The sequence below is a fragment of the Rhizomucor pusillus genome (genome assembly GCF_041956525.1).
Source record: "Rhizomucor pusillus strain CBS 183.67 unplaced genomic scaffold VTP01scaffold_24, whole genome shotgun sequence".
Lineage (NCBI taxonomy): Eukaryota > Fungi > Mucoromycota > Mucoromycetes > Mucorales > Lichtheimiaceae > Rhizomucor > Rhizomucor pusillus.
In genome coordinates, this window is record NW_027192166.1 from 41,585 (window position 1) to 66,886 (window position 25,302).

At 45.2% G+C, this 25,302-nt stretch overlaps 10 protein-coding genes across 10 annotated transcripts; 2 read left to right on the top strand and 8 right to left on the bottom strand.

The window, feature by feature from the left end:
- Window positions 1–32: 32 nt before the first annotated feature.
- Window positions 33–1,172, bottom strand: VTP01DRAFT_5644 (uncharacterized protein; the record flags this gene model as incomplete). The annotated part of the gene is made up of 7 exons (XM_069384459.1): window positions 33–95; window positions 151–256; window positions 317–375; window positions 433–486; window positions 546–739; window positions 806–857; window positions 918–1,172. The coding sequence occupies 7 exons, from the start codon at window positions 1,170–1,172 to the stop codon at window positions 33–35; spliced, it is 783 nt and encodes a 260-aa protein (XP_069235086.1).
- Window positions 1,173–1,834: 662 nt separating this feature from the next.
- Window positions 1,835–2,281, bottom strand: VTP01DRAFT_5645 (uncharacterized protein; the record flags this gene model as incomplete). Its single annotated transcript, XM_069384460.1, has 1 exon — window positions 1,835–2,281. One exon carries the CDS (start codon window positions 2,279–2,281, stop codon window positions 1,835–1,837), a length of 447 nt encoding a protein of 148 aa, XP_069235087.1.
- A 166-nt stretch (window positions 2,282–2,447) lies between these two features.
- Window positions 2,448–2,764, bottom strand: VTP01DRAFT_5646 (uncharacterized protein; the record flags this gene model as incomplete). The annotated part of the gene is made up of 2 exons (XM_069384461.1): window positions 2,448–2,622; window positions 2,700–2,764. 2 exons carry the CDS (start codon window positions 2,762–2,764, stop codon window positions 2,448–2,450), a joined length of 240 nt encoding a protein of 79 aa, XP_069235088.1.
- Window positions 2,765–4,165: 1,401 nt separating this feature from the next.
- On the top strand, window positions 4,166–4,779 carry VTP01DRAFT_5647 (uncharacterized protein; the record flags this gene model as incomplete). The annotated part of the gene is made up of 3 exons (XM_069384462.1): window positions 4,166–4,187; window positions 4,243–4,671; window positions 4,739–4,779. The coding sequence occupies 3 exons, from the start codon at window positions 4,166–4,168 to the stop codon at window positions 4,777–4,779; spliced, it is 492 nt and encodes a 163-aa protein (XP_069235089.1).
- A 121-nt stretch (window positions 4,780–4,900) lies between these two features.
- Window positions 4,901–11,485, bottom strand: VTP01DRAFT_5648 (uncharacterized protein; the record flags this gene model as incomplete). The annotated part of the gene is made up of 5 exons (XM_069384463.1): window positions 4,901–5,165; window positions 5,223–8,377; window positions 8,434–9,413; window positions 9,482–11,025; window positions 11,085–11,485. The coding sequence occupies 5 exons, from the start codon at window positions 11,483–11,485 to the stop codon at window positions 4,901–4,903; spliced, it is 6,345 nt and encodes a 2,114-aa protein (XP_069235090.1).
- A 513-nt stretch (window positions 11,486–11,998) lies between these two features.
- Window positions 11,999–13,234, bottom strand: VTP01DRAFT_5649 (uncharacterized protein; the record flags this gene model as incomplete). The annotated part of the gene is made up of 7 exons (XM_069384464.1): window positions 11,999–12,092; window positions 12,157–12,220; window positions 12,408–12,469; window positions 12,550–12,691; window positions 12,747–12,770; window positions 12,909–13,151; window positions 13,204–13,234. 7 exons carry the CDS (start codon window positions 13,232–13,234, stop codon window positions 11,999–12,001), a joined length of 660 nt encoding a protein of 219 aa, XP_069235091.1.
- Window positions 13,235–13,691: 457 nt separating this feature from the next.
- VTP01DRAFT_5650 (uncharacterized protein) lies at window positions 13,692–15,525 on the bottom strand (the record flags this gene model as incomplete). The annotated part of the gene is made up of 4 exons (XM_069384466.1): window positions 13,692–13,867; window positions 13,927–14,897; window positions 14,958–15,235; window positions 15,289–15,525. 4 exons carry the CDS (start codon window positions 15,523–15,525, stop codon window positions 13,692–13,694), a joined length of 1,662 nt encoding a protein of 553 aa, XP_069235092.1.
- A 485-nt stretch (window positions 15,526–16,010) lies between these two features.
- On the bottom strand, window positions 16,011–17,308 carry VTP01DRAFT_5651 (uncharacterized protein; the record flags this gene model as incomplete). The annotated part of the gene is made up of 9 exons (XM_069384467.1): window positions 16,011–16,073; window positions 16,129–16,216; window positions 16,279–16,342; window positions 16,402–16,472; window positions 16,531–16,634; window positions 16,691–16,837; window positions 16,896–16,972; window positions 17,033–17,139; window positions 17,196–17,308. 9 exons carry the CDS (start codon window positions 17,306–17,308, stop codon window positions 16,011–16,013), a joined length of 834 nt encoding a protein of 277 aa, XP_069235093.1.
- Window positions 17,309–18,944: 1,636 nt separating this feature from the next.
- VTP01DRAFT_5652 (uncharacterized protein) lies at window positions 18,945–24,313 on the top strand (the record flags this gene model as incomplete). Its single annotated transcript, XM_069384468.1, has 13 exons — window positions 18,945–19,224; window positions 19,293–19,411; window positions 19,476–19,810; window positions 19,869–20,016; window positions 20,087–20,422; window positions 20,486–21,056; window positions 21,115–21,413; window positions 21,472–22,420; window positions 22,497–22,957; window positions 23,015–23,144; window positions 23,204–23,499; window positions 23,564–23,699; window positions 23,757–24,313. 13 exons carry the CDS (start codon window positions 18,945–18,947, stop codon window positions 24,311–24,313), a joined length of 4,617 nt encoding a protein of 1,538 aa, XP_069235094.1.
- Window positions 24,314–24,652: 339 nt separating this feature from the next.
- On the bottom strand, window positions 24,653–25,229 carry VTP01DRAFT_5653 (uncharacterized protein; the record flags this gene model as incomplete). Its single annotated transcript, XM_069384469.1, has 2 exons — window positions 24,653–25,092; window positions 25,154–25,229. The coding sequence occupies 2 exons, from the start codon at window positions 25,227–25,229 to the stop codon at window positions 24,653–24,655; spliced, it is 516 nt and encodes a 171-aa protein (XP_069235095.1).
- Window positions 25,230–25,302: the final 73 nt, after the last annotated feature.

Consider the following 25,302-nt stretch of genomic DNA (forward strand, 5'->3'; position numbering starts at 1 on the left):
TACAATAATAAAAAAGAACTATAGTATCGTTGCTATGGGCGTTTGATTCCGAGAGCAGTTTCCCCTGGCGTGGCCAATTTGTAAAGACTCACACCCTAAATCATCTTGTTGAGACGATGATGCTTCAATTTCAAACATTCGGTGACTCACGCTTTGATTATACTTGGTGACGTCTTTGCTATGCACAAGGACGTTTAAACATTCGGTTATCTTATGCTGAGGGGTAATGGTTGCAGTGGCAATCTCTCGGATATTCCTATCAGTGATATGAAATTAGCAACATTTCACGCTTTACATACAATGCTTCCAGACTTACATTCCATTTGTCGTGTTTTTCAGGATATTCAAGACTTTCTCGAGAATCTTCATGCGTTCCTGAATAAGATCACGTTGTTAGATTCGATTTCCGGTGATCCATCTAGCTCTAATTACATTATCATCTCGAAACTGAATTGGCAGCCTTGGAGCGATATTCTGAAGGTTGATCTAAGGCATTGTTATTTGCATTGATCATCTCACGTGCAAGGGACATTGTCGGGTCGTACCTTGCTGCTCGATTTTTTATACGGTGTTGGCATATTTTGTCTGCGTTTTACACGTGTCCGGGCAACGTCTTTGGATTGATGATGACGATGTTGTTGCTGATGCTGGTGTTGTTGATGTTGATGTTGCTGCTGTGCTGTTTGCTGTGGTTGTTTGTGAGATTGCTCTTGGGTAGCAGAATCGCTGGCACTCTGTTCTGATAGATAGGTCATTGTTTTAACAAACTTTAATAGCATTTCCATCAAGACATATAGTTACTTACCTGCATCGATTACTTTGGATTTGAATTGTTCAAAGGATTCTTTCGTGGGCGCCTGCAAGCAGAGTATGCATTAGATTACAGGAGGTTAGATACATTGTACGTGTTTGCGTACCTGAGGCCAACGCAAGGCAGAAGTACTCGACGCTAAACCAAACAGGAAGGCACTGAACGAATTGTTAAATTCGATCAAGGAATCATTGACTGTTTGCAGCTGCTCGAAATGCTGGTGCATTGCAGCGAATGACTCGCCCATTGCTCGTACTCCTCCTGCTAATTCATCAAAACACGTCGACTCCTCTGTAGCGTGTTCTGAATTGCGAGAAAGACGCCGAGTTGCTGTGAGAGATTCCGGTGTATCCATAGACATTGCGCAAGACCAGCGTTTATATGCGTCTTTAGGTTGATTGCGCGCGTTGTGGCGAAGGGAAAGAGATGCTGCTTCCTGCAAGACACGTAGACAGCTTTGTGGATCAGTTGTAAATAGCAGAAAAGCTTAGGACAATGCTTGAGCGCTTCGTGAAAAAAAAGCCGTAAATGTCTTTTTTCTGATATGTCCGTACTCTGCGTCGTACATATACTTTGGATAGCAAAAAAGCAGACTCTGTGCAGTGGCAGGTCTGTTGTTGTCAACCGGGAAGATCGGATGGAAGTTGCAGGGACATCAGATGGTCAATATGCACCGACACATGATAGCGCATACATAATTGTTCAGGGGGACAGTTGACGGCGTTACCCTATCAAGCCTCCTTGTTCGACGCATGGGAACCGACCGAGAGAGGTTTATATTTAACCTACTTGCAACCAAGATAGCAATAATAAACGAGTTATTGGGGCCAAGAAATATTCAGTGTTCCGAAAGTCAGAATATATGACGTCTGTGCATGGCTGTAAAGTAAGTAGTCTAAAGGTTGTAATCGCTGTACTTTTATTCCGTGAGTATCGGGAGAGGATATAATATATATGGTGGTAAACCGAGGTAGCATGTACATTGGTAGGATGAGTAGTGTGTATAGGCAAGATATGTGTATATCAATAGCGATGCTGAGGTACGGGAGGTGGTGGTTGGAGGGAAACAGAATGAAGACTTTTTCTGTGCTGCTGAACTCTTTGCGCAAGCATTTGCATTTGTTCGCTTGCAATAACTTGATTGATGCGTGCTTGTAGTTCTGGATCCAGTTTGTATGTTTTGCTCGTACCGCGTGTAGGTATGCTGATGTCTTTTGAATAGGCTGGTGCTGGTTGCCAAGATAATGTTCTTCTAGTAGCGGCTGATGGCTGAGCATAATAGTATCTTTCTTCTTCATTATCATCATCCTCCTCCGCAGCCTGAGGTGGTGATGAGCACTGAACCTTCTTGGATAGCTCGCTCTTCCTACGTGACCAAGGTACGTGTGCGGATTTCGAGCGTTGCTTGTTGAGCCATTGATTTACATGCGCCAGGCTGTGACGGCTGCTGCTGCTGCTTTCTGAAGGCATTTCCAAGGATGAAGAAAAAAAGAAGCAAGCAGTGGCAAGAATTCAACAGTTAATATTCTGCTCCAGGGAAAGGGATATCTAATTATAGCATCCAATAGGGCAGATTGCGCCTTGCCCGGAAATGGGAAGAAATGGAGGTTAATTGCAGGAACTAGCTGCATTTGTATCACGTCGCCGGAGGCTCTCGGTGATGTGATGATGCTTGGATAATCGAATTCCATTTTCCTATTTCGTCCTGCCCGATAACAAGACTGCCATTCTGTTCTATTTGGCCACCTTGATAATTAAATGGCAGAACTTGGATCGTCTCTTGGCTCTCGGCTCTGTTGGAAGAAACGCATCTAATAGGATGGACACGGTACCAGTTAAGTTGGAGCAAGAAATTCACGCCTCAGCCCGCCATCTGGTATCACACTACCGTGCTGGAAGCAGAATTTGGCCAATATCAGGGAAAATGAGTCGGTTGATCAGAATCTGCACCATAAAATAAGATTGAATGAGCCATTTCAATAAATATGGTTCAACAACGAGGCGAGCGGATTCTACAGTGCAGGTGTGGGGTCGCAGGATCAATCAAAAAACTGATTGAAATTGGACAGACATCTCGTCGCAGCTCGACACAGCCCGTCTTCTCAACAAAGTTCGTCTCACTTGTGGTCCATTCCAGCAATCAAAAGTGGCCGAAGAAATCATCTCGGTCAATAAGTAGTACCAGTACGGCTCATGCCGAAAATACTCCACGTCAAGTTTGTCTGTCACAAGGTTACTCAGGAGATGTCAAATGGAGACGCCTCCAAAATATAAGCATTGAATTCTGTACTGAAGGAACAGCCGTTTGACCAGAAGTAGAAATGAGCGAGACATAGGACCTCAGTCGCCATATTTCGACCAACACTGATCAGCTTACAATGACGATACCAAAGGACGTATCAGCTGTGTCAAGCCTGCACGGCAAGATCTGTCACGTCGCTGTCTATCACATCAAACGAGAGCTGTAAGCGTCCACTGAGCACTACAACGAAATTACGTGACCATTTGTCTCAACTTCACGACGTTCATCTTCCTGGCGTGCCACCCGGGAAAAGAGGCTTTGATACGGAATCATTTGTCTATGTCAAAGTCATGCTCAGCGCCAAGATCTTTGAGAGGACTACTGCAATCGCAGCGCCAGAGAATGGATGATTAGGAAGAAAGAAGCTAAATTTTGCTGTAGTATTACGGCCACCTGTCATGCTTATCCCACTATCCCGAAATCGGTTTACTGCAATCGCACATCGAGGATGCATATATGAAGCAAATCGACAAAAATGATCCTTAGCAAAGTGAAACTGCAGCAAAGAAGCGACGCTCGTGGTCGTCGCAACAACTAGCGGCTGTTCGATCAACTTTTCTCCAATACTCAATATGTACGAACCGAATCTCTCGAAGCTGCCAAACGATGTTCTCAAATTGCTGGAATCTACGGTAACAGTTGCAATGCCGTCCAATCAGCATTTTTAATCAAAATATGCGCGACAATATGTTTGCAGAAAACCAAAGTCAAACAGCATTATATACCTACTGTCGTTCAAGCATCTATAGGCGCTCTTGTCGGGTGCTCTAGAACAACCTTTGGATGCGTTGCCGGTCTGGATATGGGCACAAACAAATCAAGGTGTCGTGTATTTTTTACTCATCCACATATCATATATTCCCCATCACTGTAAATAAGCATCTTCTTCTACGATGACATAACTACATTTTACAATTACCTCCTACTAAGATTGCCGCTACTCCCATCCACATTCTCACTGAAATGCATTTACGCATTTACTTTGAAAAGAAAATTTGGTCTTTAGCCATCTGCTTACCAAAAATTTCTTCTTCTCTTTCCTTTATAGGCGCATGGCAGGCAGCAAGGATCAAGGTGAGATTTGTTGTTCGCAGCTTGACCATTGGGAAAAACTAACCAAGAATCACAGCAAAGAAGGCAGCAACAACTGCAATCAAAAAGGAAACTGGCAAGAGCAGCGGTAAACCAAGCACCACCGAGATCGATGACATTTTCGCAAAGAAGAATAATGTCAAGGAGTATTCCAAGAGTAACAGCAAGAAGCCGAGTACGTCAGAAATAGATGATATATTTGCCAGCAAAAAGACGGCAATGACCACAAAAAAGAAACAAGATACCAAGCCAAATGCAGATAATGAAGAGGAGCAGGATGACAACGTTGAAGAGGTCGTGTTTCAAGAATTGGCAGCTGCAAAGAAAAAAAACAGTGCTCCAAAACGGCCGCGAGATGCTGATAACGATCGGTTTGCGGATTCACGCGGAAAAAAGGCCAAACGATTTACTGAAGAGGGCTATCCTCTATACGATGTCAAGGATTTACGGATAGGTGAAGGAGGAGGTAAGCCACGGCGACCGCATGAAAATAAGAAGCATTCTATGTACTGACGGAATTGATTATTTTGCAGATACACCAGAGTGTCCATTCGACTGCCAGTGCTGCTTTTAAAGAGGGGGAGAGAGAAACAAGAGAGGTGCGATCATTTATTTTCCACTTTGATGATGGTATACAATTGTACAGCAATGCAAAAAAGGAGATTTGTATAAACAGAAAGAAGCTGCTATTATGTTTACCAGCTTTCCCACCGTGTATATGAAAACGATGATTCCATCTTTCTTCGTACGTAAGCTGGTATTGAGTGTGATAGCCACATTTGACGGATCTGTTCATATCGTTGCGGGTTCAAATACTGCGGCGTGCCTCGTCTCAGGAACAAGTCCGCCTCACCGTGCGTATCCAGGTAAGGTGCGCTCATGATACTGCCTCCGTCTTCGTGAAGCAATAAAACGAACGATTCCTTGACTACCAAAAATATACCGATATCGCCGCTGCAACTGTTTAATGGCGAACTGTGAGCGTTGTGCTTAATATGATTAATGTTTTCGACATACCTTCTCATGTGAGAGTTACATTCACCGCGATCGTTTTCAGTGCAGCAGTATCGTCGAGCGCACACGAACGTACCGCATATCAGACACAAAGCAGGATACTCTGGAAGTGTATTGCATTTTCGGCAAACACGTCGTGAGCTTTCATCAAACAATTGATCCATACGATGAGGCAACGATACGAGATAGTGGGGTGATGGCAGGCCTAGTGGAATAGCTTGACTTTGCTTGAACACAGATGTGCCAGTATTCAAAGATGGGCTCAAACGATAATAGTCAAAGTAGTGTCGGCACCATCCTTGCACAGCCTCTTGTTCAAAAGGCAACAAGTTGAATGCATCGTCAAATTGTGGGAGTCGCAAAACGTTCAAGAGCTTGTCAAACTCATACTCTGCATCGTCTTGTGTGTTTTGCAAGATGAAACCATGGTGTGCGACCATCAACAACAGTGATCGTCGCAGATAAGGTAATGTGAATGTTTGTAACAAGGCTGTAAATACTGCTGGAGGAATTCGATCAAAAGTATCCTGAACATTGGATGCTGGTATAGATGCTAAAGTAGCAATGTTGCATGCAAATCGTCGCGCTGCTTCTACTTGCTCGCTCTTTAAGGGCGGATTATTCTTGATTGCTTCCATTGCCTCTCTGATCCTGGGGTTTTTGAGAGCTCCAGCATCCGTATCCAAGCTAAGCAGGCTGATCGTACTCTTTGTCAGCTGCGCGATGTAGAGCAGGCGCATAAGATGATGAATTTCTAGTCCATTTGTCTCTGCCTTTGTGATGGCGAATCCGAGGCGCGTCAGCGTCTGGAATGGATCGTCGCAAAGCAAAGGTATCCGTACGATCTGCTCATCGACAATATCTAGAGGAGCCGGCGCTGCTTCGTCGTAAAATATCTGTCGCAGAGTCGACAAGCAAATGTGCTCCATGAGATGCTGCTCGTCCGATATCCAATGCGAGTCCAATGCTTTTGGCATAAGCTCGCCCGTCTTCGCTAATATCTTCAAAAGAGTTTGATTCTGAGCCGATATGTCGTCCAAAAAGGTTCCCGTGTGCTCGATGGTAACATCCCTCGCACGTACACCGTGTTCTCCACGTTGCGCTATTTCGATAGCAGAAATCGTGTATGCGTACATGTCAAAAAGCTGTACGATCGCCTTCCGTAATTCGCATTGCCTTTCACGACTGGCACTATCAAATCTGGATCTGTCTCCATTTTGCAAAGCTCTCTTGATCAAATTGTACAAGATACGCAGAGTGTCCACATCTGTCACTTCTCCTGCAAGTGCATCCGATTCTATTTCCATGGAGCCTGGTATAGCCTCTCGTGGCCATTCGATACCGTCCAGTTTGGAAATCGCTTCGTTGGCAGCCTCACCTAGCGAATCGTATTCGGTGTGTGTGGCGATAGGGCCAGGGAAGGACTCCTTTTTGCTCTTCCATTCGATGGGGAGTAATACGTTGCCAAATGCTTTGCAAAGGGGACACAAAAACTTTTTGCTGTTCGATTGACCAGGGAACAAGGGTGTCCGTAAACGCATGTCTTCATTGTCCACATGCGTTTGATATTCTCGGAAACAATGTGCATGCATCATATGGCCGCAAGTTGATATATGGCGAGACGGTGGGTTCGGGTTTGCCGGGAAACCTCTCAACAAGGTTTCCTTGTCTTTTGAGGGTTCAAGATGTCGCGCCCAGGTATCCACATGCTCTGCTGTCTCCAGAATATCGAGCAATGCACCAGAATCTTGCAAAGGAGCAGTGCGTGCAACTTTGGATTTCTGTATTAATGCAAGCATTCCGTACGTTCGTGATCGATCTAGCTCTTCCTGGCATACGATACAGGTTCCGGATGGGAAATGGAACAGACGCTCGATATCTGTATCCGATCCGGTCTCACCTAGGATTGCTTCTTGCTCCAGTTCCTCTTCCAGATCTTCCTCTTCGTCTTCATCATATAGATCTGCGTGCTGGGACATGAACTGCGACTGTGCCTTTGCAAACTCGGCCATGATACCCGCTTGTCTTGCTTTGGCTGCAGCCTTTCGGCGTTCATACTCGGCTTCTCGATCTGCAGCGCCTTGACCGCTTTCTGTAGATACAGCTTCTTGATGTATGGCGCGCCACTCGTCGATAATTCGCTTCGCTTCGTCAGAGCCAAGCTCGTAGATTTTATCCACGATATACGCGCAACGCTTGTGTACGTTTGTATATTCTCGGTCGCCCAAGAAGCGTAATATAACTGTCAACAAGCTGACGTGCTCTCGTTCAAACTCATTCACCATGACTGCATACTTGTCCTCAACAGCATGTTGCACAAAGCCGCCATCGATAGGCACATTGGTGCCATGCTTAAACTTCCCTTTAGACAATTGTCTGCGCCATTCGCTGACTTCGTTGTTTTCGTCAGTCACCGCCAATATCGCCAGATAGAGGGCGTCATCCAAAATGGATTCACTCTTGACAGATTTAGCTGTGCGTGTGTTCCACAATGCATGGAGAATGATTTGACACATGACACGGGTCTGTAAACAGTTGCCAAGGTATTTGAATGGGCCACTCTCGATCTTGCGTAACTTGGGAACTATAAAGTATTCTTTATCGGTACTTTGTGTGCTTTGCCGTTTCTGAAGCTTCTCGAATGCCTCCTCTCGTTGGTTTCGAGTAAAATGCCAGTAGTAAGGATCAATTTCGGCATAGAATTCGTCTTTTAGCTCGTATCGACCGTGATCATTTAATCCTCCTGGTGCCTTGTAATTGGCCAAAGTACCCAAGTGCGTCTCAAAGGACTCGTGTTCACTGAGACTGTCCGGTATCACCTTGATCAATTCGGAATAGGCCATGCTGGATAGACCAAGATACTGAATGATGGCTCGTCTAATCTTTTCTTCAATGCTCATGTGCGAGGCATATGCTCGTTCAGTGACGCAAATGATGAGGAAATCCAAAAACTCTTCAACAATGCAAATAAGTTGGGAATGATCGTAATGTCGATGACGCTTGTCGGGTTTGCCAGCGAAATATTCCATAATGTCGAATCGATCGAGCATGGTAGTCAGCAAATGGTTCGGTTCGGCAAGAACCATTCCGACTTGCAAAAGGTATAGATCACGATCATACGTATTTTCTCGGACGCTAATATCTCGATACGTACGCGCCTATCATATAGTTAGAATCATTTTCTTATTTTCATTCGTTTTGCTATTTTGCATACCTGGTTGCGAATACCAAAACCGTTTCTGACCCACACGCCGCAGCTGATTTGTGCTAGCAGTACTCGTACGCGAAGAGGATACTCGAGAATAGTCATGACGATATCGTGTTCGAAATGGTTGTTGATTTGCTGCACCAAACCTTTGAAACCACCAGAAATATTCAAATCTGCTAGCAGCTCATCCGTCAAAAGCGTCACATGTTCAAGCAGTTCAGAAAGCAGCCAGTGGTACGGATGGTGGAAAGAAACTGGCATTGAAGCAACATCGTACTCGATAACAAAAAACGAGCCGGCGTGAGGCATATCGATCGTCTTTACCTGCTGGTCCATTGTGCCTTTAATGAGTGGACGGTCGCTGTGTTGCTCTGGTAAACGAGGTGACCAGTCCGCCAAGGCTTTCAATACGCGGCTGACTGTGCAGCACAAATTTCGTGACGCTTCAATTGCCGGCATGACCGTCTGCAAGGATGCAAAGCAATCCGCGTATAGTCGACATAGTTTCGATATCTGGAGAGTAACATTGAATGCGTTCACCCAAGTATTTGATTCGTACTCTACATGGATCTCTGCGCTGCGTACTAACGGGTCCATTGCCTGGAATTGATACAGCATGTCCAAAAAGTGGCGTAAATATACAGGGTTTTGACACACTTCAACCTTGACAGGCTCTGCATTCAGAACATAGCGTAGGTCGAAAAATGTGTAGGCAAATCTATGACGACGTATTGCCCTGCCACCGCAATCGACTTGCATCCGATGATACTCTTCGGGCAGCATAAGCTGAATCTTGTCGGTCAAGAAGAAATTGGCGAGGATGGAGCTTGTCATTGAAAAGAATTTATATTCCTTGACCAGCATGGCAGCCACCGTTGGGACAGTAAGAAGCTGTACAGATATCGTGCTGATTGAATGTTCTGGTTCTCTGTCTTTAAGGAAGAATGCATCAACCAATTCAGGATAGTTTCGAGCGAAGCGCGTGCCTGGAATACCAGATAAGCGTTAATTTCATAACCATAGACTGCGACGGATATACAGGAGGGGGACTCACCAATGATGGGTCTATAGTCAAAGTTCGATACCAGAGTTCCGATCAGTAAATCCTTTATACTAGCTCGTGCTGTCTTCCACAGTCGCAAATCATAGTGCAACAAATAGTCGCATCGAAGTTTTCGGCTAAATTCTCGTCGAATCTTCTTATCGCCGTCTGACAGCATCTTATTTGTAAGCATGGGTACACCGAGCTCCTTTGCGAAATTGCGCTCTTCGATTTCGAGTTTATCCGTGTAAGTTAACCATCCGCCCAAGTCCCATCGCAAATCGGCAATATCATGTATGCGATGGCCTGAATGCCGCCGAGGCGGGTGTTCCGTAGGATGAGATGATGCTGTAGACAGACCTCCTGAAATCGCTTGGCTACTGCTAGTTCGTCTAGTTGATCGTCGGGGTAACTGTTCCGCATTTTGCTCCGGCTCAATGGAAGAGACCATTTCAGTATCGCTCTCAGCATCTTCGTAGTTGCTGCTTTCGCTACCATCTTGATCCGCATGATCCCCTTCTTCATCATTATCATCTTCCCCTTCTTCATCTTCATCTACCCACGCTTCGTTCTGATTTCCAAAGAGTTCGACGAAAAAGTCTTGATCTTCAACAAGCATGTGTGTTTCAAACAGTTCACCTTCTCCTTCCTCCATTTCGTCCTGATCCTCATTGTCGTCTTCCATGTCTAGAATATCTTCATCAAAGTCACCGTCAACATCGGCTTCTTCCATAGGTCCACGCCGAGATTTTGTTGACAGAACTGCCAGACCGGCAGGGAGTGAATACTCTTCACATAGTACTTCGCATATTATGTCCCGTAGAATACAGTTTCCGCCTTCGACGTTGCCGAAAAACTTGTATCTTCCACTGATCAATTCCTTGAGCCAGTCGAGCAACAAGCCGCAAATTTCCTCTCGTACTGTATCGACCGTAGAACGTACTGTCACTGCCAATTTAATAGAGCGTATCCGCTCAGCCATGCGCAATATCCGTTCCAGGTCGGCCGAGTCATCAACGATGTGCCTTCCATATGCATCAACACTTTCAGCTACTTTGCTAGCCTGCGTTGCGGTCATCTGTGCAGCGCGCATAACGATATCAATGACTTCGTTGAAGGAGTGTTTTTCGTCGTTCCACAGGACACACGAGTAAGTCGTCACTTTGTCGTGGTTGGGCGTGCCGAGTGCTCGGGCTGTATCTCGAGAATCCCGCTGGATTTCCTCTTTTGTGCCTGGAGATACATCCTCCGGCGACGCAGCAAACGTTTCAAGTATATAATCCATAACGACCTCGATCGTTTCTTTCATTTGGCGCATTAGTTCGGGTGGAATCTGAGATTTGGATTCGGGCTTCGCTGCCTCTGTGGTGTTCGAAGCTGCTGCAGATAAGGAATGGATACTGCACTCCAGGGGCACTTTCCACGCCTCTGGATCACCACAATCGCAGCATCCACCTGCACCGCGACTAATCCATATTTTTACATCGTGGCCATCGTGATTGGTTGCATGGAAGCACTTTGAGCAAAGAACACATGTGTCATCCAGTCCACAGTTTCTTGAAAGCGTCAGCTATGGAGAACTCGAATAGATATGTCTATTTTTCTCTTTTTTTACCTGCATCGATATACACTCTCGCCCTTCTTGAACAGGTGACCACACTGCTTGCCTCTTTGACTCTCCCAATACTCCGGCTCGTCACCGGACGGATCGACAATGACATTGTCTGGATTAGACGATAGCACGACTGATCTCTCGTCGCTGCGGCCAAACAGGTTGTATTTTTCCAAAAGAGCTGACAAATCGTCTGTGGAATCTTGGAAAAAGTACTTTTTCATGTACTCTTTGTTGTTTCCCCACAGTGTACGGTAGCAATTGGTCAGAATAAGTCGCTCCGCACCTCTGTGTAATTGGCGTTTGTACATGACAGGCGCATGGACAAGAAATGTTTTTAGCTGCTTTGGGCTGACTGGAGCGGTCAGAGACTCGTCATCTTCATGAGTCGTTGAAGTCGACATAGCAACAGAGAAAATTAGGCATGTGAAGCCTCGCTCGAAAAAAAAAATAAAAGAAGCTGAAGGCTGTGAAAGCGAATGCACGTGCGAGGAAAGTCGGTGCTGAAAAAGTCAGCGCGACCCGCGAAATTTGCATACACCGTGACATTAAGTGCATTTCTTGGGCATCATTGATTGGAAATTGTTGGATACAGTAACATGCTTTGGTTATCCATTGTGACAAAGGTATCATTTATTTTTAGGCCTACTCCTTTCAGCAAGAACATGCAATATAAAATATCATATACACTGGGACATACGGAATGGAAACCTTTGCAGAAGCGTTTATTGCATCCAATAAGTACAGATTGCCTACATAGCACTCAGTACTGAGCATATTGAAAACTGACAGATGTCAGCTACAACTTGGAGGAAGTTTCTGGCTTCTTGGTGACAAAAGCCTCGATGGATTTGGGGATATCCTAATACATATGTAAGTTAAAATGGCTTCAGAATTCACAGGTTTAATTTCATGAATTATATCTCAGTGTTGAGCATAGCAGAGTTCCAAGTGAGAATGTAGGATAGACCTTCTGCGACGGAGTGGTCGCGAGAGTAGTTCAAGTTATGCCTTTCCAACAGAACCGCTTTTAGTAAGAAGGACAACGCGGAAATGCAAAAGTCAAGATCTGTACTTTGTACCAATGACGGCAACAGGCGACTTTGTAGCAATGAGACGAGCAGTCTTGAAGGCTTCCTCTGCAGTGGATGGTCAAACAAGAGAATAGTATTTACATATTTGTTTACTAAGCATATTTATCTAGCAATTGTTCTTTGTTGTCCAAGATCTTGTTGACGAGACCAAGTTGGAGACCTTCATCTGCATACAAGCTGAAGAAGAAGTGATCAATAAGGTGCGACGCCCGTACGCGTTGGTATCACTTACTTGCGGGAAGTGAAGGCAAGCTCGCGCACCAAGCTTTGATTGCCGACTGCTTTTGGAAGTCTCTGCAGAGTTCCAACGTCGGCAGCGAGACCAACATCCACTTCCTGTCTACTACTTAGCAACTTCCATTTATGGGCATAACTCCAAGATTTGGCTTGCCTTGATATGGAAGAATGCATCCTTGCTACAATAGCGGATATCACAGGCAGTAACCATATCGACACCAGCGCCGACGCATCCACCATGGATAGCTGCAATGACAGGCTTTTCACATTCTTCGATAGCTGTGAAAGCGCTTTAGAACCACTGTTGACCATAGTTTCAACATTGCATATCTACAGTATAGAGCACTTGCAAAGTTACCTGGAGACGGTCACGCTTGTTAAGTCATTCTTGCTAGGTCACTGTCACCCAATTTTTTAAGGTTGCTTTCGGTTACTGGCAGGTAGTGTAGATTTACACAACCTTGTTCAATGCGTTAAGGATATGGTTTCGACTTACCATCAAGACCTGCAGTGAAGAGTCGACCTGCACCGGACAAGACAACAACGCGGATGTTTCTGTCAGTTCTTATTTTACGGAATGTTTGCAGAACACCGTCAGGAAAGACGTCGACTTTAACAGTTTCATTTTCGTACTTGATATCAGTTGATATTGTACAGCAATAGCAAAGACTCCGAAAATATGGGGTAAATGGTTTGCTATTTAAATGCAGGATCACCGGAAAATTGCTTACACGGTTACCTTTTTGAATAAATTGCTTTAGACTATTTTCACATGTACAACGCGACCTTACCAGCCTCTTCCTCCCAATCGAAACCGCGCATGTCAGGGCAAATTTTACTAAACAGCTAGCTGACTTCTAACCCGTGCAAAAACCCATCAGTGTCAAGCATACCAAATGATTGAAATATGCTCTAAGTTTCTGAACAAACTAAAAAGGTTAACTGTGTTAGGTTGCATGTGGATACTTTGAGGATCATGCACGACTTTTTTTTTCGAACCAAAACGCCTCCATTCGATGGAAGATAGGACTCAATAAACTTAGAAATCAGATTTGTGGACAGAGGCATTATCCATTACTAACTAGTGGGCCTTCATTCTCTCTCATCTCATCTATTTCGCCTTAACGAAACCAGGTTCAATTTGTTGCTCCTCTCGCATAAAACGTCGGCTAATCATTCGGTAGGCTTCAGAATGACTGATCGTTTTTCACACAGTGTAAAGGCAACAAGTTTGAGCGATACACGCACTGCTCGAAAGTGATGCAAATGATGACAGATTTTATTCCAAATCATTTGCCAACGCATTGGTACCTGCGCTGGCAAACAACATTTCTAATGCAGCTTTGGTTTGAATGATATCTTTTTGCAATGCAATTTCCTGCTCGACTTTGTTTGCTAGATTACGTAGTAAATCGTCAATGAGAGGAGACTGGCCCAGCACTGGCGAGTAGATGTCTATAGAAGCAAAGCAGATGAGCATGAATATTGTCATCTTTCATCATGAAATATCCTACCTAGAATCAGGTCTGTGACCTCGACGAGTATGTTTGTGTACCGCGGATGATGGATCCATTTTAGAATAAATTGTACCATGGGTTCGAGCCCTACATCGTCCCGACCAGACAATGCTGATACCAGTGCATGTCGAACGCGCAGTTCGATAATCATGGCAATCACTGTAGGCGGTTGTGGATTCCGGAGCACCGCATCCAGTGCATTGTGATGCTCGTATTTTTTCAAGTATTTGTCGTACGCTGCCAGCTTCTTTCTCCTTTTCACTTCGACTACAAAATCTTCGTCTGTTGCAACGGTCGTCTGTCCTCGCAAGAATGCCTTGTATTTGCTGCTGTTCATCATCTGTTTTTGTTTCTTAGCGCTCTTTTCCTCTGCGGTCAATGGTCGTTGGCGAATAGCTAACAGTCCATTTGCCATGCCGGCCACGAGATGGGTATTATTCGGTGATAATCCGACGCTCATAACGGGTGCTGTGTATTTGATGTTGTAAACTACTTTGTAATCTTGTACGTTGTATATTTTAACATGATGATCGAGTGAGCCGGTAACGAGGCGCGATGCAGATTCGTCAAAGCACATGCTGGTAACTGTCTTTTGATGATTTGATGCAACGTGCATGCAGCGTCCTCCACTTAACAAGTCCCATACTTTGATCATTGGTCCACCTGCGGAAATGACTGCACCTCCCCCAGGATACATCAAGACTGATTCTACAGGTGCGTCGTGGTGCATTGTCATGACGCAGTGGTTTTGACGTGCATCCCAAAGTCTCACTGTCTGATCGTAGGAACCTGTCAGCAACAGATTCGGGTTGTCGTTGCTAACTACACCCGCTCGGACATAATCTTCGTGGCCTTCCAAAACATTCACACTGCCTCCAGCCGGTATATCCCATAATCGAACCGTGCGGTCGTCTGAGGCGGTTAATATGTGTGTTTTGTCGCTGGCAAATTGTGTTACATGAACTGGCCTAGACAATAAACGTCAGCTCTATCGGCTACAGAGTCTATTAAGGAGAGAGAGAGCTTACAGTGTATGTTCTCTGAATGTCCGGAGAATTGCCCGGGAGTTTACGTCAAATACTTGAACCAGACCAGTAGCGTCGCCTGCGACTAAAAGCTGACCATCGTTTCGGAACGATACCGAATGTGCAATGTCTTTAAATCGTGAAATCGTTTTCTTGGGCGAGTTTGTCTTTGAAGAGTACACTTGAACTCGAGCTGAAGATGCAATAGCGAAATCGTGAGGCGCTGCTGGCGAAAAATGTATTGCGGAAACGCTGCCGTATTCTTTGATCAAGATCGGTGCCTGGTGCAAATGTCAACGATCGAATTCCACGTCACAGCATCAATCACTAGTACCTGGAACTTCTTCCAGAACCGAGTTTCTTCCCCAGCCTTCTCCCCAATTTCAGGATACTTGGGAATATGTAGTTTTCTGTATTCGGTCATTGGGTTGCAATACAGCTCCTCGGTCTCGCACTTTTTACTGCCTTGAATTTCATGCTTTCCACTAAGCCACTGTTGTCTTCCGCGCACTGATACTCCAGGATTTTCAAAAATTGTTGCCGTATTAATCCACAATGTGAATTTGCACATTTATGCAACGCAAAAGGAATCTTTTGCTTCATCGTACTCCAGTACATGGCAAATTTGAACCAATATGGCAAGTTTTCTTCCTTAGATCGACAAGAATATTTATTAATTTTATTCCGCATGTTTAAATTTGCCTTGTTTGTGGTGCAATTCTATGCTCCAAACGACAAATGTTTTTAAAAATACAGTAAAACGGCAGGACATTTGAAGCGATCCTTGTGACCTTTTTGCATAGACTCTAATATCAAGTGTTATTGCATTTCTTGCTTGTCAGTGATAGGGAATTATTCAATACGACATGATTTTGATCATCCAGTGTGAGTAACGAGAATATCAACTTTAGGTACAATAAAAACGACAAACTAGAGTCTCGTACAATACGAGCATAGGAAATAGAGAGAATCCCTTGCAGGAGTTTTTATTCCATCCAGCAGATACAAATTGTCTACCATCCAGTGCTGTGTATGTAGAAAACAGACAGATATAAATTACAGTTTGGAGTAAGTTGCAGGCTTCTTCGTGACAAAAGCCTCGATGGATTTGGGGATATCCTAATGCATATGTAAGCAAAAATAGCTTCATATTTGTTTTAAGTTCAAATTGTACCTCGGTGTTGAGCATAGCCGAGCTCCAAGTGGTGGTGTAAGCTAAACCTTCTGCGACGGAATGGTCGCGAGAATAGTTCAGGTTATGCCTTGCAACGAAAAACAGGTTAGTAAAAGAACAAACAAAAGGAAAATGCAAGGTCCTTCTTACTTTGTACCGAGGATGGCAATAGGTGACTTGCTGGCAATGACGCGAGCGGTTTTAAATGCTCCCTCTGCAATCGATGGTCAAACAGGAGAATGGTATATATATTCGTTTACTAAGCATTTTTACCTAGCAATTGTCCCTTGTTGTCGAAAACCTTGTTGACAAGACCAAACTGGAGTGCTTCATCTGCATGCAAGCTAAAGGGAAGAGAATTAATACTGCGACGCTCGTATATTTTGCCGTGATACCACTTACTGACGGCCAGTGTAGCAAAGTTCGCGTACTAAGCTTTGACTGCCGATCACCTTTGGAAGTCTCTGTAGAGATCCAACGTCGGCAGCAAGGCCAATATCTACTTCCTGTCTATGTTTTAGCAAGCTCCAATTACCAACATAGCAGCCAAATTTTGACTTACCTTGACATTAAAGTATGCATCCTTGGTGCAATAACGGATATCACAGGCAGTAATCATGTCGACACCAGCACCAAAGCATCCATTGTGGATGGCTGCAATAACAGGCTTTTCACATTCTTCGATAGCTGTGAAAGCGCTTTGGAACCACTGATGGACCATATCTTTAACATTACGTTTCTACGGTATAGAGCGCTTGCAAAGTTACCTGAAGATGATCACGATTGTTATAAGTCATTCTTGCTGGGTCACCGCCATCCATAGCCTTAAGGCTGGTTTCTTGTACTGGTGGTAGAGCGAGGAGTTACACAATTTTCAATGCATCGAGGATGAAAGTCCACTTACGGTCAAGTCCTGCCGTGAACAGACGACCAGCGGCGGACAAGACAACAGCGCGGATGTTTCTGTCAGTTCTTATTTTACGGAATGTTTGCAGAACACCGTCAATCAGGCTAGAAGTAGAGCGATCAGTCAGTTGCCAGCTACCAAGCTGATCATGGCAACTTACGCATTGTTAAAAGCGTTGAGACGCTTTGGTCGATTCAGTTGCACGTGGGCCACACCGTCAGGAAAGACGTCGACTTTAACAACTTCGTTTTCGTACTTGACTTCGGTTGACATTACAGTAGCAGCAAAGAGTGTGGGGTAAACTGAAAGCTGTATTACATATTTAAACAATTTGGAAAGTTGCTTACTCAATCCTCTTTTTGCTATTTTCACATGACGCAGCGTTGGGCCCAACCCAACCGAAATAGCGCCCGTCAAACTTCATGCGGCCATCAAACTCTGCCTGCGTAAATAGCAATCAATCCTTGTCAAGCATACCGAGTGATTGGGAATACCCTCTATGTTTCTAGGAAAAGTACAGATTTTATTCTATTTCCAAGTGCATGCCGATATTTTATGGATAAGGCACAAGGGACTACAATTATAAATATCTTGCTTTCTGAGGGCTACATACAATTTGGACGTGTTGTTGGACCACCATTGTGATCAGATCAAAGCCCATTAGTTGGTGATGAATAACGGCGCCTATCGATAAGTCTGACAATATTGCCGAGTATATTGAGTCCTCCTACATATCTACTTTCATCGAGTGGGAATTCTATATATGTATGAAGCAGTTTTGATCGCTCGTCAAAGGTGAAGTTGAGCGCGACAGGTTATTATACGAGGTTTTGATGATTAGAGATAGCGAAGCATCGAGTAGCCTAAGCTTGAGAGTTTTCACGGTTTTGTCTCGTGTTTCCATTTGCCTGGAAATAGAAGTAATTGCCGTAGATGTATGTAAAAGTTGCAGGCCCAGTTCCTCTGCCCGCCAGCACACATACATACACATTTTTTAAAGGTCTTCTTTGAGATTCTGTGCATCAAGCTATCACAGCAAGCTTCTCAGTATGTCTGCAGCTGGTCCGGATTGAAAAGAGACATATCCTGCAGTAGAAATACATCTGGGCATTTGATTATGAGCTTACAAATCCGCAAGTGACTGCATATGATGGATACTTGTTAGACGTGTTAGATACTACAATCCTTCTCTTGTATTGATCAATATTGTATATAGCCTTTCTGTGATGTGGCCACATATGAAAAGTTATACTTCGAAGTTTATCACATTGCACTATGCACAAGGCTTCAAGTTGAGTATCAAGCGACACAAGACAGTATCGTGGATTATTTGTGTTAGTTTATTTGTTTTGACAACACACAGTCGTGCATGGCATAGAATGTAGGAACGCTGTAATTGTATACTTGTATACTGTAATCGCCTGAACTTTGGCTGCTATACATAATGCCAAGGAGTCCCATATTCGAAAGAGGCTAGCTGCACGTAGGATATGTTTTAACTGCGCAAGACTTCAATGTCCTGTTATGGTTCGAAATCGATCAGTCCAAACATGGTTTATAATCCTGTTTGTAGGTGACACTGCATACAATGAATACACTCGACTTGGTTTTAGTCGCAATGTAGAGAAGCTTATCCGCTTTCAGTTCCAGTATGTTTATTAAATCTCGGGTACTCACCTGCGACATAATCCTAAGAAACCATCTATGGTTCCGTGAACTTGATGAAAACATGGCCAACACAAAAGAGCATGTTCTTTCCTGGAAGGGGCAAACGTTTGGGTGGGTGCTTTATCAAAAGTCACGAGTCCATTCGGTCGCCGCTGCACTTAAGCTCCCTTAGCGACCACGTTGTACCTTTGGTTTCTCTCTGGTGCTGCGCGCATGGCGTTTTGAGTCCACCCTGTTGCCGATGGATCTGTTCTCCAACGTCAGCGGCAGACGCCGTTTGAAGAGCACAGCTCGTTTACACGATTCTGCAAGACGCAACTCCGTTGTTTCAGGACCGCCAAAGCCGACGACGACGACGAACAACACCAAGGAAGAAGTACAAGAGCTATCGGTTTCCGCAAGCGACCCAACCCACCTACCTCCACGTGGAAGCGTCCTTGCTCGAAGAGCTGCGCCGGTACTTGCTCGATCGTACAACTCCATGCCCGCCATTCCTCAATGGGAGCTGCAAGAGCCACTCGGTAAGCTAAAGATACAATCGATCGCTTTGCACTACCGCTCCCCGCGCTGAAAAATTATCCCATCAAAGATCTCGATCCATCATCAGCTGCAAGCCTCAGTTCCAGCGCACTCAATGAATATCATCCGTTTGATGCAAGCGCGCCTCCTGCGAATCAGGAAATTGATCAATTATTCGAGGAAGTTGCGGTAAGCCCATCGATTGGCTGGGATTCTGCTGCGATATTCGCTGTCGCTGATTGCATAACAACAGAATCGACTCGATCTCAGCCTTGCCGACGGTGACGTCAAGGAGCTACCTATTGAAAAGAAGGAATGGATACTGCACAATGAAAGCGAGCTAACCAGACAGCTCGGTCATTTGATGCACACGAGATCTAGACAACGCTTGAATCGAGCTCGATCTATGCGCAGTATGAACAATGCTCTCAAACCCAGCTCGAAAAAGCAGCGCGGCGACCAGAACACACAACAGCAACAGTCTCTAGCGAAATCATACATAAAACCATTTCTCAAAGCCGACAGGAAGACAGATAAACTAAAAATGGCCGCCGATCTGACTGCTCGTCTAGAAAATATGTCACTTGGGTAAATGAATAACCATACTTTACCTTTTTGCAAGCTACAATCTAATCTCCTACTCTAGTGGTATCAAACAGCTCATAGATGATGGCGGAATGCAGCTGATACATCTCGAACTCGAGAAGCTTCACAAAAAGGCAGATAGAAAGCAAAAGGATTGCCTCATTGAACTCGAGCTTATAAAGTGCCTGAAAATCATGATCAACAATGTGGTAAGTGTGCAAAGGTTAGTTAATGGTCTGTGCGTGTCTCAAGTAACTATTTTTCTCCGGTCGGCAAAAGTATGGTATCCAAGAAGTCTTGGGCGACTCACAATACATCGATGGAATTACTCGTTCCTTGCTATCACCCTATGTACCAACTCGACGCATCGCATGCGACGCCTTAACTTTCCTGTGCTACTGCGATATACCCAACGGGCATTCCATGGTGTTGCATGGTATGGAAGTCCTAAAGAAAGCCAAGAACGCGACAGGGCGTTTCGATACGTGGCTCGATGCATTCGAAAAGATTCTGGATGCGCGTGGAAAGATGGGGTCCTTGGTCGGCGCTAGCAAGGATTACCTAAAACACATAGGTATTTCGGGCAACATTGAAGAGAACTTGATTGAATACGGTGTACGTTCTTGATGGTTTTACATCGACAAACAACCAGACTCAATGTGCTGTTCTACAATTTAGCTAGCAAACGTGCTTTTGATCAATGCCATGGTAGACCCAGAAGTGGTGGAAGATCTAGATGCTCGCGTTGCTTTGCGGAATCAACTATACCAAGCAGGTTTAACAAGGATATTCGACAAGATGATTCCGCTTCAAAACGACTTGCTGCATCGGAAAATGGACGAGTTTCAAGAGGTCGAAGAAAACGATGCAGCTTTGATTTACGGCGACATGATGCTAAACGAAACAATGGATCCACCGGAGATTCTGAGCAATATACTGCGAATGATCACTGGCACCGAAGCATACGATTGCTTGAGATCTATTTTGCAGCACATCATGTTGATCCAGGGCGATACTCAGGCAGGAGTGGAATGTTATCGGCTGTTGGAATCCATAGTCAGTGAAATAGTGCTTCGATACAACGATAGACATGCAGAGGATTACTATACTGGGACGTTGACCGTTGACGCCCTGATAGCGAAATTCGCAGAGGAGAACGAATTGAAACAGGCTTTGGAAGATGCAGCACCGCGCTCAAATTTCTTGCGGGTCGAAGGCGGGAACAACGAAGCATCCGGTCAAGAGAATGGTACGCAACAACGTAAATATCCTTTTGTAGAGATTACTTTTGTTAACCACTCAGGAAGCATCCGAGCAGGTCTCTCAACTCCAATTACGCGTGGAATCCTTGGAAAGAACTCTGCGTGTTGCCGACCAGACAAACAACATGTTAAAGCAACAACTGAACGATCTCGAGCTCGAGTATCAGCAAACTGTGCAAGTTATGGATGCACAGAATAAAAGACTGTACGATACTGTACGACAATTGACAGAGTATGGTTCGCCCGCAGAGAAACGTCGTGTCCATCGTAGCAGTCGCAAGTTCCAAACGGATCCAGAGATCAGACTGTGGGAGCAACAAGTGGGTCGCCGAAAAGCTTCAATAGTAAGTTCATTTTTACTGAGCTGCCACTCATGGTCCATTCTTACTGATCTTTGTATAGGATGCCGGCCAGATAGACGATCAGCGGGATGAAAACGCGGGCACCGAAGAGCCTAGGCAGCCTGCAAAGACTAAACTAGGCTCCCGGATGGCAGCGTTTGTGAAGCGCACGAGTCAGCAAGATACGCTTTTGCGCAAGATCGTCGATCATATTTCAGACAGCTCGTCAAAAAGCGATGGTTTTAGCTCTGCTCCTGCCACACCCGTCGATGCCATCAGCTTGCGAAGCCGGAAATCGAATAGAACAAGCAGTATCTTTTCAGTTTCTCTAGAAAGTTTGCGGAGTACTGGCAGCACTGAAGATCTAACAAAGGTCGACGGCGACAATACACCCGTTCTAGATACTGCTGCACCTGTTACCGAAGAATCAACGCCGCAAAACGATAATCTGGAAGAAAACAGTGCATCTGAGCAAATCCAAGATACTGCCGAGAAGGAAGCTGGCGGTGCTCAGGAAGAGCCAGATACACAGAATGAGGTGCCTCCTGCTGCCCCGCCACCTCCACCACCACCGCCTCCACCAGCACCTGTCCTTATCGAGCCGGAAGGAGAGGTGCCAGCTCCACCGCCTCCTCCTCCACCTGGACCGTCCACCAGCGGCTCATTTCCTGAAGGGCATAGGTCCCCACCTCCGCCGCCTCTGATGCTAGGCAATATCGGAAGGAAATCAAGTGCTTTCCAATCCAAACGGAAACTCAAATTCGTAGAATGGGAGAAGATGAACTCGACGAATATCAAGCAAACTATCTGGAGCCAGCTAGAGAAAACAATGGAAGCGCATCAGGATGGCTCCGCGCCGTTTGAGCAATCCATTGAGTATCAGCTAGCACGAGCAGGCATCTTTGACGACATTGAAAAGATGTTTGAGCAACGTCCGGCGATGGAGCTCAAGGTGAAGCAAAGCAAGACTCAAGTGCATGCTTTGGAGTCACGAAAGGCGTATAATCTGAGTACGACGTTTATCTTTTTTGTTGTTGTTGTTGAGGCTGCCACACTGTATTTACAGATCTAACCGGTTGTGAATAGATATATTCTTGACAAGCATTATGCGCAAGATACCTTTTGAAGAGATTGTTCCACGGCTTCTGGGCATGGACCCCTATTTTGATGACGAGCAAGTGCTCAATAACCTTGTCAAATTTGCGCCTACACCCGAGGAAACGGGCAAGTTGGCGCCGTACGCGACGCTGACCCCATCCGATAGAGAATACCAGGACCTGTCGCTCCCGGACAAGTTCTGCTTGCAAGTGATGAATATTAAGCGCTTCAAAGAGCGGCTCCAGTGCATGCATTTCCGCACGGTTTTCTATGAGCGCTATCATCAATTACACAAGCAAATGACATCCATCTTTGATGCATCGCTTTCCCTGAAAAACGCTAAACATTTCGGACAACTCTTGCATTTGATTCTGTTGCTGGGCAACTTTTTAAATGGAAACACTTATCGCGGTGGCGCTTTTGGTATTCGCATAGCGAGCATAAACAAGGCAAGTACAAGACATTTCATTGTGTGAGTGATCTAAACTGACTGATGTTTGTCACAGCTCGTGGATACTAAAGGCACAAATAACCCGACAACTTTTCTGCATTTTCTGGTGGACACTGCAGAAAAATACTTTCCAGACATGCTGCATTTTCTCGAAGAGTTGGAAGAATGCGGTGAAGCGTGCAAAGGTATGACTCAACCAGCGGTTGCATCGATGATACATCTAGCTAAATTTACAACTATTTAGTGCATCGAACGGAGATGAATAACGAGTTCAGAGAGCTCGAGACCGGGTTAGCTAACATTGACCAGGAGCTCAAAGAGCACTACGATGAAAACACGCATAGCGAGGACGACCGCTTTTTGCCTGTCATGCGCGATTTCCACACGCAAGCTTCGACTGAATTTAAACGGCTGTATCTGCTGCGAAACAAGATGGGCGAATGGTACGACAAGGTTGTCAGATACTACGGTGAAGATCCGACAAAGATGCATCCCGACGAGTTCTTTGGCATCTTTAAAAAATTCACTTCTAGCTGGGAGGTAACTACAAGAAGAATCTTTTGGCCATTGGTATTTGAATTCTCACAAACTGGAAATAATACAGCGCTGCACAGCAGATGTCAAATTGGCGCGCCAAAGAGTCGAACGACTCGAAAAGCAAAAGAAGCGCGAACAAGAACGCAGGACGCGTGCCCGTAGCGGGTCGTCTGTGCGCGGCAAGGGTGTTGACCTCAGTAGCTGTAAGTTACCCCATTGCTTTCATATTAGAGCAATCAACTTAATGACTCGAGATTTAGGTAACAACAGTAGCGAGAATGCTATCATGGATGGTCTTATGAAGAAACTGCGCATGGTAACCACGGGTGCCAGCAAGGCGAGTCGCAGACGCAACGAGCAGCGGTTGCATAGACAGCGGTCTGCAAGTATTTGCAGCAACAATACGCCACACATCGATTCTGTATCGCTACGCGCGCACAGGATGCTCCAATCGATCCAAAGCGAAGACAGTACTAGCTTGCTAACTGCTAGTCCCATACAGTTGGACTGGAATGGCGGCACTGAACTTGCGCAGCAATTGGACAATGCTTTCCCTGCACCACCGCCCACACCCTCGTCAACTTCGTTTGACCCAAGGCGTCGACGACGAACGTCAGCGGATTATCATCACTCTGCAACGTTGACTACACCGAGAAGCGCAATCCAGACTCCCTTTTTCCAGACGCACCTGTTGTCGTCAAGTCGGTCAACGTCCACTCGCATGCCCCGGCAGCGAAAACTGAGCAGGAAGCCTCCGCCTTTCGACAGATCGTCGTTGCCGCCAAGAGTCCGGGCTCGACGCTTTTCTACAAAATAACAAAGAAGGAAAAAAAGAGCAATATTCATACCCGTTTTACATTCAAACTTGTTTAGAATATTCCATTCCAGCAATATTCCTTTTATTAGCTAGTATACAACATTTTTCATATTTTCTTAGGCAAGCAGTAGTAGTAGTAGTATGATTTTTTTTCAACCTCCCCATATATATTATTTAACACGTAAAAACCTGGAAACCCCTCACCGCACGCATAGTCTTATATCCATTTTCATACATACAATATTGTATATAAATATATACGTAACTTTGTTTGTTCGAGAATTAGCTTACAGTACTAAGAGTTTATTTACAGTGAATAAGTCTAAAATTGCACACCAATTAGGCAAGCAAGACAACAAAGCTGGTGACGAACAGAGCACCGAGGGCCGAAGCTTGCAAGAAGACCGAGTTGGGCAAGTCGCCGGTGAGAGAAGCACCAGCGCTGGCAGCTTCGGTGCTGGTGCCAGTACCGACCATGGATGAAACTCGAGAGCGCAGGGAGCTCATGATACCCTGGCCGCTAGTGGAAGCAGAGGCAGAAGACAAGGAAGCGGGAGAGCTTGAGGCTGCACCGCTGGCAGCCGCGGTTGAAGACAAGGCGGGCGACGAGCCGAGCGAAGAGGAAGCGCTGGCGCCGCTAACGCTGCTGCTTGCACCACCCAAGGCGGAAGAGTCAGAAGCGCCACCAGCAGCGGCGGATCCAGTGCCAGTAGCAGAGGGCACTAGATCACTTTCTTGACCTGTGGGAGTACCACCGATAGTGCCGGCACCGTCTTGAGCTAAAGTTTATGCTGGTATTATTACACAAATCCTATCTACGGCTGCTTTAAATTTACTTACTGCCTGTTGCCTGGGCATTGGCGAGAGTTGCAAAGAAAGCAACGCCGAAAATAGCAACCAGAGTCTTGGAATACATAACAACCAACAGCTAAGAAACAACAATTATGTAACAAGGGTAATTTATTTCAACAATTTATATATTTTTTCGA